This window comes from Varroa jacobsoni, unplaced genomic scaffold (genome assembly GCF_002532875.2).
Source record: "Varroa jacobsoni isolate VJ856 unplaced genomic scaffold, vjacob_1.0 scaffold_1489, whole genome shotgun sequence".
NCBI classification, from domain to species: Eukaryota; Metazoa; Arthropoda; class Arachnida; order Mesostigmata; family Varroidae; genus Varroa; species Varroa jacobsoni.
In genome coordinates this window covers 81,095-106,727 of record NW_019214391.1, presented here as the reverse complement: position 1 = coordinate 106,727, position 25,633 = coordinate 81,095, and the positions used below count along the sequence as shown (strand labels likewise).

Genomic DNA, 25,633 nt, shown 5'->3' with positions numbered 1-25,633 from the left:
ATATGTAGTAATGAAGCTTCGTTCAATCCCATTGTCGTGAGTGACAAACAACGTCAATCAATTCATGATGATGACTGTTGCTATCGCCGTTCTTCGCATCAAATCCATATTACTGACGTGCCGCGTGAATAGTTTGGCCGCCGTCGCGGTCTCACTTGCTGCTTAATCAATGGATGACAAACGATCAATGGATCCACCCACTCACCAAGGAGCCACCACCAATGAGCCATTTCTGTAACTGCGTCATTTGGCAGTTACTGGGGCACGCCATAGGCGCGTCGTCGTTGCAAACAGCTACCTCGAATCCCTCCTATGTAGTAGTGGCTGTAAAATAAGGAGGCGCCAACAAGCCGGAATCGAGAAGCAGGCGAGCGATGCCTTTAGCATAAAAGAGCAAGGGCCTGATCTTTGATCGATGGGCTAGCGGTCCTGGATGACGGTTGAATTCTTCTCGGATGCGGTTGAAACGTTTCAGTCGCCTTGGTAGACGCCGGTGTTTATTGATCGGCATCATCAGCCACATCTTCCCTGTTTTACATCTCGCGTTAGGAGGCTTCGTTTCCCAACTACGTGGCATGTTCTACTTTAACGTCGACCCTTGTCTATTATGTTAGTACAGACTGGCTGACTGGTCTTCTCTTGAAACCTTTTTCGAAGAACGGCTAACCAAAAGAAGATGACGCCGGAGACGTCGGTAAGAAGGCAGGTGAATGCATAACAGGCCACAAATCAGGATTTTCGTCCGGTTTGCCTTTACTCTTCCCCTCTTTCTGGAACCAATGACTTGCGTAGGTCTGCCTTTCAAACACCGCCATCGGAGCTGCTGCCTTTGGCGGACTGTTTGTATCTTGGCAGGCCGATTGCAGTTGTCTGCCTTTTCTTTGTTGTGCTGGAAATGAGGCGGCCGCCACGGTAACGGTGTTACTGCTGCTTAAAGGAAGACGGAGAAGCCGAACTCTTGTTCTACACGAATAGGGGCCTTTCAGAGCACCATTTCTCAACTTAATCGAACGAAGGCCGTCAGGCGCTGGGCCCTGCTAGCTTGCCTCACCGTCTGCTGCCAACCAAAATCCGCAATAGCTCAGATAGCGTAGATGGCAGAGAATGTTTCCCACCTGTTTCGCACAAAAATATCTCCTAAGCTACTACTACGGGTCCCGTTACTGCTGCTACTGTTGACAAAAACGTAGATGACAGGACAGAAATCAGAAATGTTTCTTTGACTCTTATTTCGATCTCCAATAGCAACTTGCGCATAGAATAAATGCAGGGAAAATCTACACTGGATGTGCGCGGTCCCACAGTCGCTGCCTTTTTAGTCCTGTCCTAGTTCCATCTACCTCTCCCTCGATATCCCCGAAACGAAAATAGAGAAGCGCCTCCTTCCTTATAAGCTGCGTTTACGCTTGAAATACTGAACACTAAAATTTTTAGTGGTAATCAAGATTCTAACGGTTGGAAGTTGACATTTCCATCAGTAGATCTATGAATACCACTAGATTGTCGCTTTAAAAGCAAAATTCTGTACGCCTGCCTCGAAATGAGTAGAACATTGATTGTGCGCCTACCTGCACTCAACGGCGCTCACAGAGTTTCTGTTTATTGAAATCGTCTACCTGTTCGCACACCCTTTCGCGTTTTGGTGTGGTCCCACGTGAGTGCCACGTTTCCGCGTATAGTAGCTTTCTGTGCGGCGGCACCTTCTCTGCTGATATCGAGCAGGTGTAGCTGCTGTTCTTATAGCTGCTTTCTTTTTTTGCTACTTTGCCATTCGTGCTGATGACGCTCTAAACTTCTTTTCTCGTTTGTTGACGGGTGCGCTCTGTCTGTCCGTGTCACTAAAGACCGGATTTTCTTTTGTGTTTTACTAAAAGTTACCTTCTTCTTTCTGCCTTGCTATGCTGCAGCCCTTTGCTGTTGTAACCCTTTGCTGTTACCTTCCCTTTCATCTTATCGTTGCGCCTTGGGGGCAAAAATGGACCCTGCTTGCTTAAAGAAACACCTAGCCTTTTTTGTTGTCCTATTTTTTTTTATCTGCGGCTGTAGCGATAAGGGACTGCCGTTTCTTTTCTGGACATTTCGGGATATGAGTCAGGTTTAAAGGCAGTTTCAAAACAGTACTGGACTAAGTGTTAATGTGTAGAGTCACGCCTTTCTGTGCACTTATTCGGATAAAACGTGAGAGTCATAAAGAATAGCTTAGAACAGCATTTAGACAGACTGGGCAAATTGGGATCTTAAAGGCTTAGCACGTGTTGAGCGAAATCCTATCTTTCCGACCGAAGTTCCTTGTGTCGAATCAGTAAAGGAAATCAATCTACAGTAAGAGCAAACGTGCTGCAGTCGCTGACCGGCGGACCGCTCCGTGGAATTACTCCCCGGAGTTCTAAGCAATTGAAAGGGTCGACATGTTTTCCTTTGGCCGTCGCAGCCTTCCAGTCGAATTGGTTAATACTGCAACAGCCAATTTGATTAAATAAAGCCCATTTGGGTTGCTTGTTGTACTGTTCGCAAATTCTGAAAGGCGACCATTCTCGGTCGCATGAACGATCGGAACTCCCGAGCGACTTAGTGCTTTTGGTTCGGCTTAGGTAAAATCCTTCCATTGCCACGAACTGCCTTATTCTACAACGCTGATACAAGAGTATCGACCAGCTGGCTTTTCTAGTTAACTTAGTAAGCTGCTCTGCTTTTGTGCAACGCTTGATTACGCTACGAGTTTTTTGGTCATCTGCTTTTCTCAACTGTCATCAGAACAAGTCGTTATTCAAGGTTCGACGAATATTTTTTCCAGCTTCAAATTTGAATTATATTCACTTAATAGAAATGTTTGTATTTTTTGTAGATTTTAACAAAATATAGAAAGGATTTTTTTTCTGGCAAACGTCGAGAAATTTCAAGCGTAGAGCGTATGATTCAGAAGTCGCCTAAATTTTTGGATATTACAGTTTTGTGCATCCTGATTTCTTATCAAAGTAGTTTAAAAGGTGCGCCCATTGAACATGGCCTTTGTCCTATGTTTACTTCGAGACTTAGAGGTAACTTATACTGCAGAATTACCATTCACGCAAATGTCGCATCTCTACTACCACAAATAGCTCTTGTGAGGCCTCGTTTCCCTCATGGGATGTCACGAATGATGCTATCCGAGCGAACATAAAAACATTGTTGCTAACGGGAGCTTTCCGCGTGCATGACCAAAAAACGCGTTCAGTGATTGGCGTTTTTTAAAGGATCGTCGTTTTCTTTCTTACAATGGTTATCGCAAACACCGCCTTTCAATAACAGGAAACACAGCGATATAGCTATTGGTGTTGTTTGTGGCAATTTCTTACCTAGCTCAGATAGACGCTTATCACGTGACACGGATATAGCACACATAAATAAGCCGAGACACATAATATCATTAAGCTTATTTCTATCCAGCCGTACTTCTTCCGTTGTTTACCGTATGATGCCAGTGTACTATGCCTAAATAGGTCTGTGAGGAGTTGTCGGGGTTCTTGCTGACGCGACCTAGTATTGTTACGTTTGGCGAGTGGCATCTGGAATGCAGTAAGGACGAAACAGACGGATAGAGAGTATGAGGGAATCGTTCTAGGAGATGCTAAACAGAGAAAAAAAATGAAGAAATATGGAAACGCAGGTAAAGAAAGAGTCCATGAAAAAAAAATGCGTAAAGAATGTGCTAAGTTTGCCTAAGATTAAATAACCTTAGACAAGTACGTGGGCTTAATGCGTGGTGTTCCTTGTTGATATGCGCATGGTCGGCCTTCACAGGGGTGTACCTACTTCTCTGTCTAGAGGCCAACACCTGAGAGCAACCATGCCTCCTCACTTCATCGTCAACTTCGCTAGAAGAGAAGACAGAAATGGACGCGGAAAACGGCACATAATGTTCCTTCAGGGTAATAAAAACTCAGCCTTTTCTCAGAGATAACACTTCAGTGTACCGGAGTGTACAGCGGAGGTTCAGTCGAGGATGGTAAGGCGGACGCTCTTCGCTATCTACAATATACCGAGTACACTTTGCCTGTGTCGCTGAAGCGACCCTGTACATCGTTCCGACATGTAAATATATTGTCTATACAAGGCGCCCGCTAGTGTTGAAATAACTGGCAATTCTTTCCCTAAGGTCTAGAGGGAAAGTTAGGACACTTCCGCGGGACGGCCTTCTTCACCCACGACTCATCCGATAGATGCCACTGTCATAACTGTTGTTATTAATGTTAAATTCCTCTCCTAGTTGTTCCATCTGTCGCGTTGTTTTTTCTTCGTGCGTTTGAGCCTTTTGCTAACTACTGTAAGGTACGGGAGTGGCCAGAACGGTCGTTCTAGGGCTGCATGTTAACGATCAAACTAACATCTTCCGTGACAGTTTCGGGTCTACTGTCAATTTCAGTTACTATATGCCCCCTTTCATGTGGTTGCTAATCGCGCTTGGATGCTTTTTGGCAACACCCAGGCTCGGTTTCGCATGCAAGAGGCCTTTGCTGGGTGTCTATGTTTTGTTGCAGTGTAAAGGTTGTCTTCATCATCAAACAAGATGTAGTCAATTGTCGATCCCCATTCTTGTCAAATTACATCCGCAGATATTTCACTGTAGTTAAAATATCTTCCCTCACAGAGATAATATTTTTTTCATTAAACATACTATTTAAAGTTGTTTTTAAAATGAGAAACCTGAATATTGTCTGTCATAAGAATTTCTTTCTTCCTTGTCTGTATATTTCGTTGTGATTTTAGAGCAAGAGGCGTATATCGTACTGCAGTATCGAAATACATAACAGGCACTATATTATGTGTATCGCGACTAGAAAGCATTAGTAATGATTCTTAGCGGAATCGATGACTAACACGGTAACAAAGAAGATACGCAGATTTGAGTGTGATAATTTTCAATGATAAACCGCACCAAAAAACAGAATATTACCATCAAATAATGTAAAAAGTTCACAAAGTCGCTAATCAATAACAGGGATTCTGATGATAACAAGAAAACGTGGCGGCAATTATCCGGTCTAGTTTTTCTTTTTTTTTTTTTTATATTAACCACAATATCTACTTAGAAGCTTGAAACATTTTTAATTTTTTTTTTTTATTACACAATGGTTGCATCTGCTACGAGCAGTTACGAGAGTGAAGACGTGTACGCCTTAGCTGGAAGCAGCTTGAATACAGTTCTAGCAGTTACGATACCGTTGGTCTCCTTATCACGGCTGTACCGACAACATCAGAAGGCGCTCAATAGTTACATTTTTAGATTTGGTAACGGTAGTTTTACTCACTGGAAGAACAGAACAGAAAGTGTCATTGTACACTCTATCAAATTTTATGGCGTTGACTTAATTTTGCGTCATCGCACTTCGACTGTGCCAGACTTGCGTTTACGAATGCACTTGCAACACAATCTATCCTTTCTTACCCTTCCATGGCCCTATTTTCAGGTACGTCGAGGTAGGCCTACATGTTTTCCATTGTATATTGAGATCGCTATGGGCAAGTAGCTTCTTCTGGTTTGCTAAAGTGGCCGCAGTCTCATCAAAACTTCCCACGGCTGGTGGTACCAAAACACATATCCTCACCCCCCAGCCAGATGTAGCCACTGCACAAATCGTCCACCGAATGTCCATCCTCTCCTGCGGAAGTTTAAAACCTCGCTTTTCCCATATAGCTTTTAGGGGCGTGCAACCAAATTGAGTTTTGGCTATGATTATTCGATTGACTGTTCACTGTCGTCCAATGGCCACGGCAACGAGGAAAATTTTAATAAAATATCGGTTGCTTAGCTAGTCACAATTTCTTTCCCTTTTCATTGTGTAACGGTTGTTCTGGGGGTTGTTGTCCTGGGAGCTGACAACTGAAGTACTAATAGCACGTGGTTCAAGCTATGGTAGTTTGCTAGATGTAGGTACATATACCATTTCCTCCGGTTAGAGTTCAGCGGGAGAAAAAAAATGGGAAAAAATAATAGTCTGACCACCAGATATCGTTCCTTAGCCCCCTTGATTCTTCCTTCGCTGTAGGTTCGCTGTAGAATCCAGTTTGTAAATTTGCGTCAGATATTAAATTATTCTTCAAAGATAAATTTTTTGTAAAGATCTATTTTTGTTATCGCAAATTGTAGTAATTGTGCCTGGGACCCATAAAGAAGGAGATCTGAAGAGGCACCTCTGGCATTGAGGCTAGTAAGTGGGGAGCTTTTTTGGAATATGCATAGTAGTACCAGATTAAACACACGAAGTATGCAATCTGCTATAACTTGAGTTATGATGATAGGATCAAATACTGTAGTGCATGCGGTTGAAAGCTTGATTTTGGTAGATCAGAATGGATAAGTTCAAACTTGCAAATGCAGAGAAAAAAAAGGAAAACGGAGTAAGGTAACGTTTAATTGTCATTAAGTCGTCGCTGAATGTGAATGTAGTGGCATCGTTGTTTTGAAAGTATTTATATTACCGTACATAATATGTATGATTGTATCTCTGAAGCACACTTTTGTCAGCCAATGAAGATCGTCAGCAATGCCTCCATGAAATTTAAGTAAATTTTCTCAGTTCGAACAATTGACCATGTCAAATATCTATCTAGCAGACTTCTATAAATAGTTTTTCACTGCAATGTAGTATTAAATCACTCCCAAGCCGACCAGTTTTTCAGAGAAACTACGAACCGCACTCTTGAGAACGGCAATTCTTATACGCAGCTTGTTTTTACCCTCAGCTTAAGAAAGCCTACTGGCGGCTTCATAAGTAGACTGCTGATAACGGACGTAAATGCTTCTTCTTACCTACAACTGTGGTATAATCCTAGGTTTTGTCGAGTATTCATTCCTTCTTTGTAACTGGGACCGTATTTAAATCGAATTGAAGTTTATTGATCTCAACTTCCCAAGATCATTATGACCATTTTATATTCTTATGAGGCCATTGGGGGCGCTGGTAACAATTCGAACGAAGTTCTTCCTCAATAGAAGTTTCAGCTTTTTTTTTTTTTTTTTTATAAATGGCTCTCTGTAATAGGGAGCAAAGGGATTATCCTCGTTTCAATTTGCGATTTTGACGATTCTGCTATCCTCTGGAGCCTTGCTGATATCCTTTTTTACTGCCTCTTCTTGTTTAGATCTTTTGCTTTCTTCTTCGCACATAATTTAAGAGGCGTTCAATCCTACGACGCTATTAATCTCTGGAAGGGGAGGCGGTTAAGGTAGATGTTTTGTGATCCCCTTAGAACGACTTCCTAACTCCTGTTCAAGCTCACCAACCGGTATTAGCCCCTGGGGGAGACGATTAGGAAAGGGCGTTATTTTGGTGAAAAGTTTCGGTGACAGAACGATTGCGCGCATCGTAATCTAATGCTATTTGTTCTGAATGTGATTGTCTGCCCGTGTGATGGAAGTTGCCGCCAAAGCCTCTCTAAAGCTTAATCAAAGTCCCACATTCCAAAAATCTTAATTCTGGTGAGTATCAGGAAAAACCTTGCCGAGGCTTTAGGGATTGGCTTTTGAGGCGCCTGCAGTCGATGGTTGATTAAGAGCTAACGAAGAACTTGCAGTTATTGAAAAGTGTGGGACACCCTAAATGAAGCCGCTAGGAAACGTTTCTTATGCTCTTTGACCCTCTGATTCGAAGATTCTTTCCTATTTTTTTGGATTACTCTTGAGCTCCGACTCAAAATTATGAGAATGAGAAAAATAATTTTACGAACCTTTGCATATGGGTGACAAAGGTCTCGAGAATGTTAGATTAGGACGGAGAAGGAAGGACATGCGGCGGCCGGGCACATCGCTAATTTTTTATTCTGCATGGGCAGCTGATTACGTTCCAGGACGCTGCTAGGGCGAACTACGTAAGTTAGGTGAGGCAGTACTAAATTAAACGACCTAGAAGATCCTTGTTTACAATAGACAATTGGCCTTCTACGCGAGACAGCCGAAAGGCTGCGTTCTGTTGTATCTGGTTAGTCTCAGGTTATTTTTTTACATTTATTACCTGTGATGGCTATCATGTGTGGTAAAAATAACAATTTATTCAGTCGACGAACTTAGGCCGCATCAAAGCTCTGGTTGATGACCGATTTCGTAGATAAATATTTATAATCTATATGCCTAAAATATTTCTAAATTCGAGGTTGGTTGTATTGGTATGAACGCAATTCGAATATCGTACAAGACTTGACACGCTCGAATGTTCTTGCTAAGGGCTACGCATGAAATAGGACTAAAATAATATGTAAACTAATGATAAGCAAGCCTTAATAAAATAGACCTATTTATGCTGTGTGGTCACATTTTTTTTGTATTTCTGATTACAGAAAGCCGCCCAAAACGTGATGATATGCTGAACCCATACTGGGTTGAAGATAAAGACCTCAAACATGGTGAGGTCGAGTTCCTGTCACCGGCTGAGATCCAGTTCTGGAAGGATATGATATCCAAATACTTATTCCCTATCGATGAAAACAAAGAACAACAGGTGATTCACAACATTTGCTTTTCTTTACTGAATATATTATCCGTATTTACTCGAGCGCATATAGCGCGTAGCTGCTTCGTAACCGCTTTCGAACAACAACATTAGCAAGACACCGAATTGGCAGAAAATTTGTCTCCAATTTCAAGCGGTCTCGTGTCTAAACACAATGTTTATGTAACAAAGATATGTTATTTAATGTCTATCTTTCTTGCAAATTGTCACGAGTAAGTTTTTTAAACCACATCTATTTAGACGTTGGATGTAGCCAATATTCCAACGGAAGATGCACAGTGAGTCACAGTCGTGAGAGCTAGTACGTCATCCTTAGAATGCTCTTTCGCAGTCCGCTGCTTCAATTTAAATCAACATGTAGAATGCGTGTCATGTCACGTACGCCTAGAGCATCCTTCTCCACCGATGTAGTCTGGTTAAGATACATGAACAGAAGACAGGACCTTGGACCTTCCTTGGCTCGGCCTGTTATAGCTAACAGAAAATTGGTTACAGGCAACATATCCTACACACACATATATATACATATCATTAAATTATAGTGTTTTTACGCATTGTATGTCAACTCCTCGAATGCAGATGCCGCGCATTTGGCATTGTCAACATCTGTGTTCTTTGTGAAATCTTAGAGGGTGCGTCACAGATATTGTATTCTTGTCATGCTGAGAAGTTTTTTTTGTGTCACACAATGATGTCAATTGTTCATTGTGGTGCTGATCACAGCTAGTACGAAATTCTGACGGCTTGCACATTTTATATTCATTTATAACATAGGTCCCGTTATTCGGTTCTGTTGCTTCTTCATGATTTTTTTTGCCAACGCGTAAGTTAAGGTTTGTTTCTGCCGAAAGTCTTCTCAATAACAATAATAATGATCAAAAGTGTTTCATGAAATAACGAATTAAAACTTAGTAACAGTGGGTGTTATTGTTGGAGTTGACAAAAGTGAACAATGGAAAATATCATAGCACTAAAATCTTATTAAGTGTTCTCTGTCCGGATCAGCTGATTCCACTTCGTTTCCTGTTTATTTGCTCCACTCCCGAGCATCAGCACACATCTATCATTCCTTTAGTGCACCTAGACCATGCCCTTACACCTGGCTCATTCGTATCGCTCGTTGGATAGATTTGTATAACGAAATAGATGAGATTAGCTTTACAGCTAACCGCCTCTTCGTCCTTATGGGGCATTCTTCTTGACCTTCTTAGTGTTTCGTAGTTATGTCTTTGTGTGTTGGCTCAAACCGCCCATCGACGCAGGACGTTAATCTATTTTCAATATATCTGAAAGTGAGGTTTTTCTCGTATTCCCGTCTTCAGCGGTAGGGTCTGAGGCCTCTTCTAGGCTTTAGCTATAACGAGAGCGGCCGACGTAATTGTACGAGAATTCGGAGCTCCCGAAAAGGGCACATTATTATCAAATAAAGAAAAAGCAGAATGGGCCAATTCGAGCTAAGAAGTGCTAGAGAAAACGTAAATAAGCGGCTAGAATCGTAAAATCAGCTGATGCCTCGATAAATCTCATAAAAGCTATAGTTCTAATGATATTTAGTATAAACGAAAGTTAGCAGGTAATACCTGTTATCCGAAGTGCGTTGGCCAATGACAACGGTTCTTCCTGAGCATCATACACCGGACTCTTCATGGAAGACCTGAGAGGGGCACTTTTTGTTAAAGCAATAAACGAGCATACCGGTTCGATATCGATTCCGTTGTCTATTTAGGAAAGGAGATGATTCTATTGCAGGAAAATACCTACCTGACTAAAACATAAGAAAACGACTATTCATGGACTAGCAAATGCTGTGAACTTTTACGTTTGATACCGCCGTTAGGTATTGCTTCATATGGCATGCCGTCAGCTAGGAACAAACTGGGTGTATGCTCCTCACCTTGGTACCTGGACTGCCTTCTCTGCCTTTAAATTTAGTGAGCAACGTCACCATGACGAAATACTCGGAACTGAACGAGTATGAAAAAAATTTTCAAATGATAGACAGCTCCGTTTGGACTTACATTGCATTAATACCGTTAAGAGCTGTTTCTTCCTCCGTGGATTGCAGCGTGAACTTATTACGTAAATAAACTCCGTCTAGACGCGTCTATTTGCTGCAAAAAATAATTTCCGTTTTAGCTATGGTAATTGGTGTTTTCTATGGTTTTTGCCAATTTTCAATATGACGATGAGCCTACATAGAGTGCCAACATTCATAACACTGACAAGGACAGAGCGGGCCAAGTCGCTTGAGTCTTCATCAAAGGTTCTACCACAGCGTGGTATAAAGTAAGAGTGGCGAAATGCTTTATGACCAGACTTTGCGCTGCAAAACGTCAGTCTTGCACTTCAGATGTTTTTGCAAAAACATAATATACTAGTCAACGGTTAATTCAGCGGGTTCACGTCATCGAATACTTATTAAAGAGCCAAAGTTGCATATTTTCCTATTTTCTATTTAAATAATTAGAGTGAGACATCTTTCGATTAATATTGATGGAGCTGTCGAGGTTATCGCCTAGCTGCCTTCCTCTGCCGAGTCGTTTTCCTATTCGACACGATTCAGTCAATTAGCAGCGAATCACAATGAAAAAAAAAAAGTGCGAGTCCTTAGCAGGCCGCTGCTTACTGCGAAATGTTTATGGTTTCATTGGCATAAATACATATACCGGATAACGAGGGTTTAAATTAAGGAAACCTATAGAGGCCTGTGCGTCATAACAAGCATATGCTCAATCACTACTCCTGGTATAAGACGGAAGCCAGTTCGTTTCAAACAAACAACAAACTCATCGTAGTGAAAAATAATACGTCCTTTTTGAAATTTTGGTAATGTAAGGATCAGACGTTCTCTGATCTTTTTCGCGCTAGACGAACCCAATGAACGAAAGTGAACAGAACTCCTTTACCAGTTCTCATGCAGCTTCTGAAATCCAAAGGAAAGTTTACAAACCTAACCGAAAGATCTTTGACGAAGTTTAAATTTAAAGAAATAAAACTTCACAAAAATGGCGTAAACGACATTTTTGATGCACGTAGATTTTTGACGCAGAAATTACCGGCTATTAGAGAGAAAGGAACATCTATTAGCAATTATATTGTCGAGATAAGTTTGGTTTTTACGAGACTGTTACTCGTCGTGGTGGCTTTTTACCATTTTGAGTTTTTGTATTATGGTCCTTCGTACTCCTCGTAGTTCGTTATCGAACTGAAAGTACGTTTTTTGCGGTTCTAACGGCACAACGAAAACTTGGTATGTTCGAGCGCTTGGGAAATTATTGATATGTCACTGATAAGAATTGTCCTCAATTTTATTGAAATCAACCATAAAAATTATCATTGTAGAGTAGTATCATTCAAGAGTAGAGAAAAAAAACATCGAGGAATCGTTTGTGACAAATCTCTGTGAATGATAGGCTGATAAAGCTAAACAATAGGTGTACGCAACCGAAGAACTATAGCATAAAGCAAACAATTTTCTTTGCTCCTGTGTAGAGATAACCGGAATGACCGACAAGTAAATGAAGGTAAAAGAAGAGATTATCTCGAGACCTCCGCTTTCGTACAACAAACCATGGCTAGAGAGAGTTCTTGCTTCAGATAGCTACAGTTTGGTAGCACCAGCCAAATTGGAAGAAATCAATACAAGCAACGTACACAGTTACAATAAGATGTTTTTCCCGGTTGAGAGCGATTCCTTTGCCCTATTGAGCCGTTGTCCTTCTCATAAAATTCTACCTTGAACATAAAGTGCATAGCTTTAGTCGTGTGGAAAGAGACTTGAATCTGTGACGCTAATCTCTTTGACGATTATTAAAGATTACTGTCACAATTAAGTAAACCTGTAGAGCCGCCTATTCTATAACAACGAGATCTAGCTTCATCTAACAAGTATCCTTTATCTAGAAAGTAGCTTGTCAAACCCGAACAATCCAGTGGAATATATTCTTTAACTTCGGAATATTATATTTGAAATTAATAAGCCATTTCCAGTTGCTAAATCCTCGTGCGGTTTGCCATCTCTGATTCGAAAGAGCTGATGGTATCGGCAGCCTTTTGGCCGTTTACTAAGGAAAATTTTCTTTGTATCGTTGTTTTCTATCTATCGTTTTTTTCTTCGTGTGTTTCTTCGTGACTATCTTAATTTTTGAAGAAGTTTAGTTTGCTCAATAAGTAAAATGCAACTCCAATACCTTGAGGAAATCTCCGGCGAAGTCTACGCTGGAGAACCGTTCTGTATACTTTGATCCAGCAATACAACAAAAAGTATATAACAATATATACTGTTTATTTGACTTTTAATAACTTTTTCATTTAACAGGCCCGTGTTGCTCGCGACCTGAAAGATCTACGAAACAAGGTCGTATTCGCATTTATCATGTTCAACGCACTCTTCATCCTGATCGTTTTCTTGCTCCAGCTGAATAAGAAACAGCTGCATATTAATTGGCCGCTTGGGGTAAAAACAAACATCACGTTTATTCCCGACACCTCCCAAGTCATCATCGAAAAGGAGTACCTCCAACTTGAACCTATCGGTATGTCGATAACATGGTCTACGTTTGCAGATAAACAAAAAGGCTGCAAAATTTCTGAGTGTCACTGACTACCTAAATTTCTAAAGTGGTCCGGATTAGTGTTTAGCTGCTGTCATCATTACAATTAAATCTCAATACCAATTGCCGGCAAACGGTTAAAAGCACTGAGATAAATCTATGAGATACCCCATTGCGCACATGGCATAAGACGCATGTGGCGAAAAGTTGTATTGAATTATACTTAAGGAAGAAATGAGGTTTGAATGTCAGAAGAAACAGCGTCAGTTAATATACGTAAAAAGGTTGCCATTGACAGAAGTATATATAGACCTGTTATAGTAGAAAAAGGCTATATTTCCAACGCACAACGTACCTGGCATTTTAGTACATGTCGAGTTGCCAACAGCTATTTAGTGTGACATTTTGTTGTCCAGCGATACTTCAACTCGTAGGCGGCAAGGCCTGTTCAATAACTTTTCTACTGGACAGACCCACTTCAAGGCATACGCAGCAGTCCCTGATCAACGAACCATAGATAACAAATGGAAGTCCTGGTTTCCAGCTAATCTTTCGTTTGTTGCACTCGCTACGATTGTATCAGAACATCAGGGGTAGCCCACGTTCTCCTTCCCCCCAGTAACCTTACTTTTGTCACACGATTCCCTTTTGTGCATTTATCAGTAAATTATACAAGCTATGGCGTACTGCTAGTGCAAGAGCCTCTTGTAGCAACACCATATCTATGAAGGTGAGGTAACAGCAGCTCCCCTTTGTACACGCGGAATTGTAGTTAATTCGATCAACAATTGGGGTTTTTGGTCTTCTTTTTCCCGTGCGAGCTGCCGAGGAGCAGCTTCACCTCCTCCATCATCACACGATAGCCTCGACTCTGTCACTGCTATGCGAGGGTAGCAGTGTTGTCGCACGGACAAAGCTCTGCCGGAATGCCCCTAAAATAATGTGAGCACATAAGCTTCCTGCCAACAGGACCTGTCAGTACAAGGTAGTAATGCCTTTGCCGACGATAGGTGACGAGTAAGGCAGCAAAGGCTTCAATGATGACGAGATCATGGCGGCAACAGATAATCATCCCAGTTTAGGCAAATGTTACCATAGTCGACGTCATCAGCCGTGTAAAACGTTCGGCAAAAGGCTTCTCGCGCAGAAAATGTCAACATGCAGGCAACCGCTTACCAATTCGCTTTCTGTAAACACTCAACCACGAGCACAGCCAACGGATGGGCAGCTCAGATCTATTCATCTGACTGAGTTTCGTTCGTCGCCAGTTGCTTCAATGCTGCAGCCTCTAGGGAGGGCGGCTGTGCATATTGGATAGCCGCTGGACACAGGATCGATAGCGACCTTTCGAATGTCGACTTTCCACTTTATTACGAGCGAATAGCCACGCCAGCGTCAGGGGTAGCGGTGCAACAGCAGGAGGTCAGAAGGGGTTTGAGTGACAAAGGAGACCATACGCGAGTCCGGATCCCACGAAGAAATGAAGCAGAGAATAGACGAGAGAACTGTGGGCAGTAACGTAAAGTACAAGCGACAAATCGACCGTTTCAAATGTAATCGTAGCTGTGGTAACAACCACGGTAGTGGTTGTAATAGGGGAACCGTGACGTTGTAGCTGACATTGTCGGCTGGACGACTAATGATGAGGTTGGTCTTAGAAAATTCGGGAAGCAGTCTGTAAAAAATTGCGGCCCATAACCGGACCTCATCCGTGATACGGTGGTGGAAGTGGTAAGGGCTGCGTGGCCACTAGTCAGGCCCTCTCTTGGTCGTCTTGCGCCCCGTGCGGCTTGGCGGCGTTTGTAAAGGAAATAGTAGATCGTAGTGATGGTTATAGAAGTTGAAGTAACGAGGGAACGGAGCGACACTTGATGATAACGATGGGCGTATAAAGATCAAGTGGGTGGCTACTTCTATAAGTTGGACACGATATATTATGGGCATAATACTATATAGTGGAAAACGTCGGATGCTGACAGGCCCACCAGCGGCATAAAGGCGAAATAGCGAGAAACGCGCTAGTTTCGATAATCAATGACGTTTGGAACGTAATGCACTCGTCGAAAGTTCGGGCTGATTTGAATGGACATGTATATATCTCTCCCTCGCACAAATTTGACCTCCGAAAAACCTTTCAAGTGCCATACAATAACCCTTTCCATCTAGTATTATATATGCTTCCCTTGTATCAATAGAGATAATAAAATAAACGGTTACCCCCGGTACTATCATTACAATATGTATACATATATATTGTATCGTTTAAAGAGCCGATCTCGATTGCCAGACCTGAAGTAATGCCTTAAGACAGTACCGGGGGATATAGATGCAAATATAATACTAAATGGAAAGAGTTATTGTATGGCATCTGAAAGGTTTTTTGGAGGTCAGATTTGTGCAAGAAAGATAAACAGCGACCATAGCACTTATAATGTAGTTTGTTTACCCTTGCTTATTTGAGTCTATAGGGGCAATATTAGTGATAGTGCTTATTTGAGTCTATAGTCCTATTTGAGTCAATAAGGGGCAATCTTTTTGAGCTCCTAAATATGTGTGTATTTTCGTATGTACGTATATATGTACGTACGTACGTAGATCATGTCAGACGAGGCAACTTAAGATTTACGTTAATAAAGGAGAAAAGCTCTTGAACTAAGTAACGATTGAGTCAGATAAAGCTTTCACTTTGGCAAGCTATTCCGAGCAAAGATGGTGCGTCTGGTGAATGGATGTGTGATATTCTGCAGTTGAATCCTCTACATCTCTAAGCGGTTATAAACGCTAATGAATGGGGTTCTTTCTATATATCCAGGTTTGATATTCGTTATCTTCTTCGGATTCATCACGCTTGTTCAGTTTCTCGGCATGTGTTTCCACCGTTTCGAAACATTGTCTCACATGCTTGCTTCTATCGAGTTGAGTTGTTCCCAGAAAGTGGACATATCCGATGATGCCTTCATCGACAAGAACGCGATTCAGATTGCCCGACAGTTACAGGCGCTCAAAGGTCAGTATCAATCAGCACCGAGTCACTCACGCCTTCATGAAGCGGACGCAATTATCAATAATAGAAATTGGTCGAGGTATGTTTGTTACGATAGTTTTATTAGGGGAGCAACGATTCTCCAAGCTTAGCCAATCAAGACTTAATTAGTATCAATATTTTATTACTTTCTTTTTTCGTTAGTTTTAGCTTCGCTACAATTGCTAGTTTCTACAATTTAAACAAGGTTAAAATTGCACTTCTCAAAATAATAAATCAAAATTTATTTTGCATCAAAAAATACAGTTACTTCACATGCTCACGTACTTCAATGTGCTCATATTAAACAATGTTTTATAATATTGACAACTTTACGTTTTCGTAAAAATTCATCCGTAAGTGACATGGCAGCTTACACACGGTGTGGCATCTTAGATAGGCATCTTTCGACAACGAATCCTTCAAGTCCGAAAGATTCACTCCTTAATACTAGAGCATGTCCGTCGGATTGTAGAAGCGTAAGCATGTGCTTCCGGGAAGGTGATTGATGGGTACGAATCGATCCGAATGGCCTATCTTTGCTTAGGACTTTTTCCATATCCACACCTAGCCTTTGGGGAAAGTCGCTACTTTAGTGAACTACACGGAGTGTTTATTGCTCGATTCGATTGGAACGACTGAGCCGTCTCGAAATAAACCTCATCGGTTTCATACGATAACACTCAATGTTGAGTATTTACGAACGTCCGGCATTAGTAGACTACGCGCAGATAAATAACTATTGGCTAAATCGTCCTGATTTTTATCTCCTTAAAGTCGTATCGGCCGTCTCGTTCTCTCCAATGATTGATCGCAATGATCTATTGAACACACACGAAGGCTACCCCGATTCTCATTAGTCTGTAGTGCTGCTAGGCTGGATATTTTTCGGACACCAATCCAGCTTTATTTTTTAATTTATATGTTTCGCGTTTTAGGGATCGACGACGACAGTGATGAGTACAAAAACGCGAGCGATCGTCTAGAGCGACGGAAAACAATACAAAACCTTGAAAAGCGTCGTAACCAATTTACGAAAACGGGTACTCTTGATGTTGCATTCAAAAAGCGTTTCATGAACATTTCCGCTGAACAACACGATAATGGCAGCATCGGTGAGTAGCTGATTCACGTTTGTATACCTCATATTCTCTGTCCAATCTGATTTTTGTTTTGCGTCTTTTATCCTAGTCATCCAATTTTATCGTATTTTACATTTTCCCTAAAAATGTCGCTTAGCTGTAAAAAAAAAATCATAAACGCACGCATATATTACGATTTTTTATATTTTCATTATGATGACGTCAGCATTTCAGTCGGCCTTAGATGTTTCACAAGGATGCAGTCATAGGTACTGGCACAATGAGATCGTACACATATATGAAATAAATCGATTTCTTCTTTCAAATATGAAACATGGGACCAGGGAGGTATCCGTTTGCGGTGCATGCGCGGCAAAAAGAAGCCCTGTTCTCTGATTTTCTATCCATTAATCAATCTACGCTACGATGTTGTGCTTCCTACTCTGCGTTTCCAACGTCATAGCCGAAGCATGAAAATAGGGCAAAGCAAATTTGTACGGAAAGTGCTGTTCATAGCTGTTTTTTGTTCAACTTAACACAATACGTTACAACAGGGGACGTAGCGGCACAGCCAAATGCCCCTCGGTAGAGACGGTCACCTGAATCATCAAGAAGCTCACCGGTTTGCAGTTGCCTTCGTCGCTTTACGTAAGGGCGGCCCCTAACAGCGGTCTTCTGCTACGCTGGCTTTACGAAACCGGCTCGATCCACACCAACTCCGCAAAGAAGTAACAATATGTCGATAGTAGCGGCATTTGTCACCAGTCAACGATGTCGAACATTATTATCTTTCTCATAGGCACTTTGTCGATACCACCTCAACTGAAGAAGCACTGTCCTCTACAGGAGAAAGAATAGCTTGAAAACTTGCTATTCCGGCGCTATTAGCATCGCACGATAAGAGTAGATTTGGTCCGGTGCCATGACACCGGAATAAAAGCCCGCAGCAGACTGGCAAAAAGCTGGCGGCAAAAAACACTGGACACCTTGGTCTAGCGAGTCGCAGCGACAACGCACTTATACCTCTGTGATTCTCTATTCAGCGTGACACTGCTCGTCTGAGAAAGATCATACTTGCCCCCCTCCACGAAAAACGGAGCTGGCTCCTTTGAGCAAAAGGATGCGGTATCATTCGCAGGTACTCTGCTTAAAGATGGGTTTCAGATAGAGATTTGCTGTTCTGATCGCGTGTATGTTCGACTATGATATAAGTTAGAAAATTAAACAATTTTCAGAGCTGATCCAAATCGGCGATGCATCGTATGTATAAATCTTGTTGATTCAAAACACTGATTGGAGAAACGTGACAGGTACTACAACACCTGGCCATATTCAATACGCTCGCGCCACGAATCAGTCATTGTGTCATTTTGCCAATTAAATATAGGCTAAGTTTGATTCTTTTTTTTTTTTTTTTTTAAGTCTCTAGTCCTTCATTGCACTCCTTTCGGCTTTTTCGGCCTGATTTGTTGGCAAAACTACGAAACAAAGCCAATTGTTCCCAGTTTCGATCCCGCAGCTCCATATGCAGCCGTCCACTTCAGCGGTTTTGGATCGAAGAATGAAGCGTGCTTACTTCAATACTCTATTGCAATTATTGTTCGTTTGATTCATCCATTGCAGAAATAGTGGAAATCTACCTTCTTATTTGGTGTGAAAATCAGCTTGTGTTGGTTTGGCTCCTCAAACGACTATACAGGGACCGGCCAGGCTAACTTAAGCTCGACGCTAGCGTTCACCGTAGCGTGTGCTGATATTGCACACCGTTCAAAAGCCGAAAAAATCAAGCACCTGACAGAGGGAGCCACGGTCCCTGGTGAGAAAACAAATGGAGGGGATAACTTTTCTTGATGAGCGAACAATAAAGCCGAAAACGGCCGGCAGAACGATGTCTGAACAAGGCAGAAAAGGAAGAACTTCACGTTGGATTTCCGATCCTGGCGTAATCGCCAACGGGACTGTAGTCTGCTCTCTGTGGAAATCGTATTCGAAAAGCGTCTGCTATTCAACGTATATACATCAGGCGGATATACCGAGCGAATTATTATTACTATTTTCATTTAACCTTTCGTTGCTTCTTGGAACATGGTAACTAAAGTAAACTGTGGGCTACGTCGACACCATACGCAATCGTACACATTGGTACTGTTAGCTTTTTATATTGTTCAATGGTTGCGCTTTGTGCCGATACTTATTCTAAGAACGTATAAATAACTTGGCATGCTGCTAATTTCTATAGAATCGATGCACGAGAGAAATTTAATAAAGCGACTTTCTAAAAACTGCAACGCCAAGAAGCTACTAAAGGTACACCCAGTATCTTGGGACTACAAGAGAAGACACTAGACACAACAAGGACAACAGCTGTCCTAAATTAAACAACAGTTTCAAAGGAAGAAAAAAATCGACGGTGAGACACAAGCTACACTATTATATGTCATGTCTTCACCCCCCGACGCCTAGCGACTAAACGCTGAGCTGAATGTCGATAAGCAGCAGAGTCAGTGCTAGATTCGACGCGAAGATAAAAGAGTCGATATATATCGCCGTCATCTCGCTCCTACCGCTGCTCCAGCCAGATATTAATAAAACCGGGAATGGCTAAAGACAACAATTGCAAAATTGGAAATATTAGAATAACCATAGTCCTATCGAAGCGATGAACAAGCAAGGTCTCTGCTACTCCTAACAATTGTCTAGCAGGCGTTAAATTGAAGCACATCAGATGGAGGATAGACAAAAAAAGAATCGATTTTTTTTTTATTTAAATGAATTTGTAATTTTTTTTACCTGTGTTTAGCTAATGCTGTAGTTGTGCGTTTTTTATTAAGTTTGAAAACGGCACTGTGTTAATGGAGTATCTGTTTATGCGTTTAGGCGCACCGGTCCTCAATAATTTGCGACGTATAAGCCGCAATCGTGATACGTTGCGGGCTCTCGAGGTACGTAAAAATACTGTGCTACAGGCGAACAATCGTTCGAAAATGGAGACGCTAGGAGCTAACAACACCTATGCTCCCAGCTCTCGCGGTGGAGCACGGTAAGCTTTTTTAACAAATTTAACAGCATTACTTCATAAAAAAAACTCTATTCTTGCGGTTTAGGTATGATTGATTTTTATTTTTCCTGTTTGCTAAGCTACTATGTTCAAATGAATAGTGAATCCCAATGAAGCAAGGTAGCGAGGCATTACAAGATTTGCATGTTCCCCTTTACAGGTATTTAGATAACAGGCTTTTGATGTCGTGCACAAGTAAGTTAACATAAGATCCAACAAGTTCTCCAGAACGAAACACCTAGAATGTAGATCGAATTCTTCTCGGAAAACAGATGAGTCTTATTAAACATAAATAAATCGACGGGGATTTTTTATACTTCCATTTGACTACTGTGTCTGCAACGTCTAGTACAATCTTCTTTATGCTGACTGCTGGTTGAACCCTGGGGCTCAAGCTTGGCGTTGATGCAGCTCGCCTCCTCATCGTTTGTCTCTGTAGGCGTCGTGTATGCAATGATGCGACATGTTCTGCCCAACTCTCAAATCGTTCTTTATTTACGCTCTCACAAAGGGTATTCAGCAACCGAGCTAAGATTTAAGCTTCTATGAGGCGCACAGGTTGCAGATTACGGTGCTACCTACACGCTAGTCGCGTACTGCTGAACCCCGCGGAACGCCTTATCTGTCACCGACTTGTAGCAAGATGATTAGAAAAAAAATCGATACGCTACTTAGCGATGAGAAGAATTAGCTGGCCCTGTCTTCAAACGCTATGCTTTAAAACGGAAGATAGACACAGTAGACTCTGAGCGTTGGATAGAAAGTTTTGCTGTTATTACTTAGACCGTTTTGAGTTGACATGCAACGATTAACGAATAGGCAACGTTTAGCGTTTAGCAAACGAAGAAGAAGAAGAGGTAAAGGACAGCAAAATAACATTTGTCAAAAACAAATACGGCCATACACCACGCAGCCGAAGCCTGCAGATCCGATAGGCCATACACTTGGCCACAGCACGAGAATACGTGAACTCTCAGGCAAGTAAACGTACTGACATATTTTTTTGCACGTTACATACAAGTGGCACAACGCTGACAATGCAACAAAGGGCTACTGAAGAAGGAGCGGATCTCCGGATCAAGTGATCACGTGAAATACGACCCTACGCACAAGGGGAAGAAGAGAAGAAGGGTGGCAAAAACTTGGTGCAGGCTGTAAAGAACCGACATAGTTGAATGATGAACTGGAACTTGTTGTCTAGTCAAAAAGATTTCTACTCACAAGCAAATATCCAAATGGATACACAACTGTACCTTAAATTATGACAGACGCGCCTCCTTAGCGATCAGTTGTGGCTTACAGGTTTTACGCGTTGAACTATACTTAGACGCTATACAGGCCTAATATTATATTATTAGAATATACTAACACATTTCCATCAAATTAGAAATATTATCGCCGCTTTTGCTAGAGGTGTTTATCCGGGTATTGGTTTTTTCATAAACTAATTGGAACCAGGAATACAAATTTTAAGCGCTTTTCGAACGTGGACCTATTCAATCTGCATTATTACATTTAGCCAAATGGCTCACAAGAACCGACGAAACACTGTTTGCTACACATACAACGCGTGAAAACCACATTATGCTGGATACCTCTTGGCATGACTACATAAGCATTTCTAAAAATCCAGTTAGGCAGCCATTCGTTTACTTAAGCTGCTATATCGGTGAGTCGTGATTGAGGCCCGCTAGGACACGACATCTAGGCGCTACTCTTTTATCTTTGTCTATTCACTTCATCTCGGTTAAACTCATCTGGAACAAATAAATTATTTCTAATTACTTGACGCGGTCGTGGTGAGAGCCCCGTTCTCGTTCGGGGAACTGGATGAAGTGACAGCGAAGGCTAGTGGTTGCCTACGGCTCCACTACAACTAAAGAACACGTCGAAGCAGCAAGAGATCAAGGGAACGAGGAGAGCTTCGAAGATTGCAGCTGGAAACTCAGTTTGTGTACCTTGCACGCAAGAGTGATGTCGATCGAAAAATAGCATATCGGTTAAAGATGCGTGGACGGCTTGTCTCAACAATTTCGTGAAATGTGTTTTAGGCTTCTGCGTCGACGGTTGGATGGTACAGTGGAGGCTAACGTCGAAAGAGCGATTTTGCCGAGGACATTTTAGAGCATAGAAGGGCAGACTTGGCCTTGCACGTCGAACTATTCGAATCGAGATTTGCTAATTATATAATAATGTGGACACGATAAGGGCAAAAATAAACGAACCACAAACTCGAATTCTGGTACTAGTGAATAAAATATAGACAAAATAATTATATAGTTGAACGAGATACAATGCAAACGAACAGGATTCATTGTTGAATTGGCTAAAATAGGTTTTTCGGATAATCCGAATAGCGATTATCTAGCTTTATTATGACCCGCATGTCCTTATTTTAATCATAATTTGTAAAAGGCTACGGCCGTGCGGGCGGCTGCCTATGCCTGAATAGTGGCACTCTTTTCCTCGACGACCTAAGCGGATATACGAAATGACCCGCCACTGATAGCCCGCTTGTGAAGACCAGTGGCTTTAGTCTATTATTCCCATTTAAATAGCAGCTAGCTGGCCTTTCCTTGTACAAGGGCAGTGACCTATATTTTACTATCCTGTACAACTCGTTTTATACTGCCACTATGTAAAAGGTACGTTAACTTTGTAATCTACTGGAGATCGGTATCGATGTCAGATCGTTTGAAACGTTAAACAGTTGGAAATACTATGTGTCTAACGTTTCTCCTGTGTTCTGTCCGGTTGTATTTTCGGCTCCTGTGACCTTGTACCTTTTCTAGGTATCGCGAGAAGGCCGAGAACCTGTTTGGGGAACGGATGAACCACGCTTACGAGATTGGCGAAGATGAGTTGGGAATGCATATTTACGGCGAATCAAACAGTGCCGGTGGAGGCAGCCGGAGACGGGAAAGTCTCTACGGCGACGTGAACGATGGAAAAGTGTAGGACGATTGGTCAGAACGTTTGGAGATACCGTCGCCAAATAACAGACAGCGATGCCATATTTTTCCCCATTCTTTTTCTTCGAGTGTAGCCAACGCTAACGTTGGTTAGGCACAAACGTGCTAACATTAGCTTGAACCAGCACTCTTGTGCCTTATAAACTAGCAAATAGATGGAGAAACGGCGATCCCCACCCATCGGGAAGCAAAAGCTACATTTATGTCCATTTCTAGGAATGGACGGATTCTCAAGGAAAGCTTTGCCTCTATCAGCGGAAAAGATCCAAATCTGTTCTCACTATCTTATCTCAAACGGCACAACCACATATTGGCTTATCTCCCAAAATAATAAATAAGCTAGTAATGAAAATTTAAGATGATCCGAGAACGAAAGAGCATTGAGGAGCAAAATAGTCGTCAAATGAGTTGACAAAGTCGAAAAAAACGGATGTACCCTTACAAGGAATATAGGACTGTTCTGAATAAACCTATAAACTATAGCGATGATCCTGGTTTTTGTGGCACTTCTATTTAAAATGACTTCGTGCTTCCGGGTACATGAGACTCATGCGGTTGTTACTTGGGTAGGATACAACGTAGTATAGACGATTTTCGGCAAGCTTGCATTAATTATATAATTGTATTTTGACGAGCTAGTGTTTGAAATAAAACAGCTAAGTTATACAAATAAGTTAGTTGGCTTACAACAGCACAAACAAAGCTGTAACATAGCGCTATCTGAACCAAAACAATGAAAATCGCCTATAGGAAGTTCGGATTACAGAAAAGAGATCACGAGGCCACACAGCTAAGCCAAGCAAATCATCGAGGGTGTAAGCTATTATCAATTCTATTATATTATTGCCCTTTCAACTTACGCCATCTAATTAAGTTATTTAATTGTGAAACTATTATTTTGATTGTCATTTTTGCGATAATAATTGGACAACAAGAAACACACGCTGAGTGTTGGTACTCCATGTGTCCAGCACAATCATTTATGTCGACTGGGTATACTTTCAACTCGACGTGCGTTATCAGAAAGCCATCTTTACCCACTGGGCAAAATAACTGAATTTAATTTAAGCTTCGTATATTGTAGTTAGGTAATACCAAGACTGAACCAATAGCCACAATCAGCAACACGGCTTCTGTGTTATGTAGTATAAAGACGGATGTAGACGGTTGAATGGCAGTCGTACGGCGTCCAACAAGTTAAGAGTTTAAAGCCCTGTAGAAAATAATAGATAGGAAAAAGAGTGTCATTGTGATGTAGAATACATGCGTGGAGAACATGTTGTGATATTCTTTCTGTTTGTTTTTTTCTATAGGAAATAACCCTGCATTACAAAAAAAGCGTTTACAAACACATTAGGAATTACGATGAAATAGGAAAAGGATGTACCACACATACTGACGTCCATACAACGATGAAGTGCTGAAGCTGTAAGATGAAGATTATTCGAACGTAGTATGCTGGTTTATTGGCTGAATAATCAGTAAATCTTACAATAGTCATTAATTATTATAATACGGCGCATACTATAGTGAATCCGCATCGATATGGTTATATACTACAAGTACAAACTGATTCTAGCGCGCCCTTACCTCGTGTGATATTGCCTATTTCTGACGTTTTTCAAAGGAAAACAACACTCTAGCATACGAAATAGCCGTCTGTTTTCTACAAATGACATTTTCTAAACTGTTCGGTAAATCAACATTTTGAAAAACGGCAAAAAAACAGACAACTATGATTGACGCAAATACACCAGATGTATACACAACTGTGAACAAAGGGTAGAATTTGTTTATTTAAAAACGTACCGCAGATGAATTAGTATCGTGCGCACATAATTGATTTGGCGTTTTCGGGCTTTTTCTACCGTGCCAAATTCAACCATAAGGGTATGACGTGAATAAACATTTCAGTGTTAGCAGGGCTTACCCTGTTCCCTACTATTGTAGTCGCATTACGATCAAGGACTGAAGTACATAGGAAAGATTTTTAAGCCACTCGTTTAAGGTAGCGCTTAGATATGCTGCGATATGTTGGTCAAGATTTTCGGGGAAAAAATCAGCAGGATCCAAACGTAAAATTACAGATGTACATGTACACACGTGTTCACAAATACGGGGTCCTTTACATTCGCTACGAGCGGTACACATCTTCAAATAATAAAAAAACACCATCGTATTATTAAATAAAACCACGGCATTTTTTGCGTTTTATGTAATGTAGCTCCTAAAAATATAACAGTCAACAATCGTTAAGCCATATAGACGGTGAACTATTTAGGTGAAATATGCTGACACAGATTCCCCGTTCGCGGTTGTTTAAGATGATGCTAGATAGCTTTTACATTAGCAAAGCTAATATAATTGAACAGCGCGTCAACAGCGAAGGTCAAAGCTTCAAAAAAGCTTCTTATCGCAGGCCTCTAATACGCCTTCCATTTCGATTGCAGAGCATGTTGT

The 25,633-nt window shown here is 41.5% G+C and overlaps 1 protein-coding gene across 1 annotated transcript in view; it reads left to right on the top strand.

Moving 5' to 3' along the window:
- The window catches only part of kkv (hyaluronan synthase-like protein kkv), a 133,098-nt gene extending 107,733 nt beyond the window's left edge, over positions 1-25,365 (top strand). Inside the window, exons 19-24 of the mRNA XM_022850806.2 lie at positions 8,314-8,474; positions 12,805-13,021; positions 15,852-16,046; positions 17,000-17,176; positions 20,021-20,183; positions 22,994-25,365. Coding sequence (XP_022706541.1) covers positions 8,314-8,474; positions 12,805-13,021; positions 15,852-16,046; positions 17,000-17,176; positions 20,021-20,183; positions 22,994-23,159 — 1,079 coding nt within the window. The 3' untranslated portion in view covers positions 23,160-25,365. The remainder of the gene's footprint in view (positions 1-8,313; positions 8,475-12,804; positions 13,022-15,851; positions 16,047-16,999; positions 17,177-20,020; positions 20,184-22,993) is intronic.
- Positions 25,366-25,633: the final 268 nt, after the last annotated feature.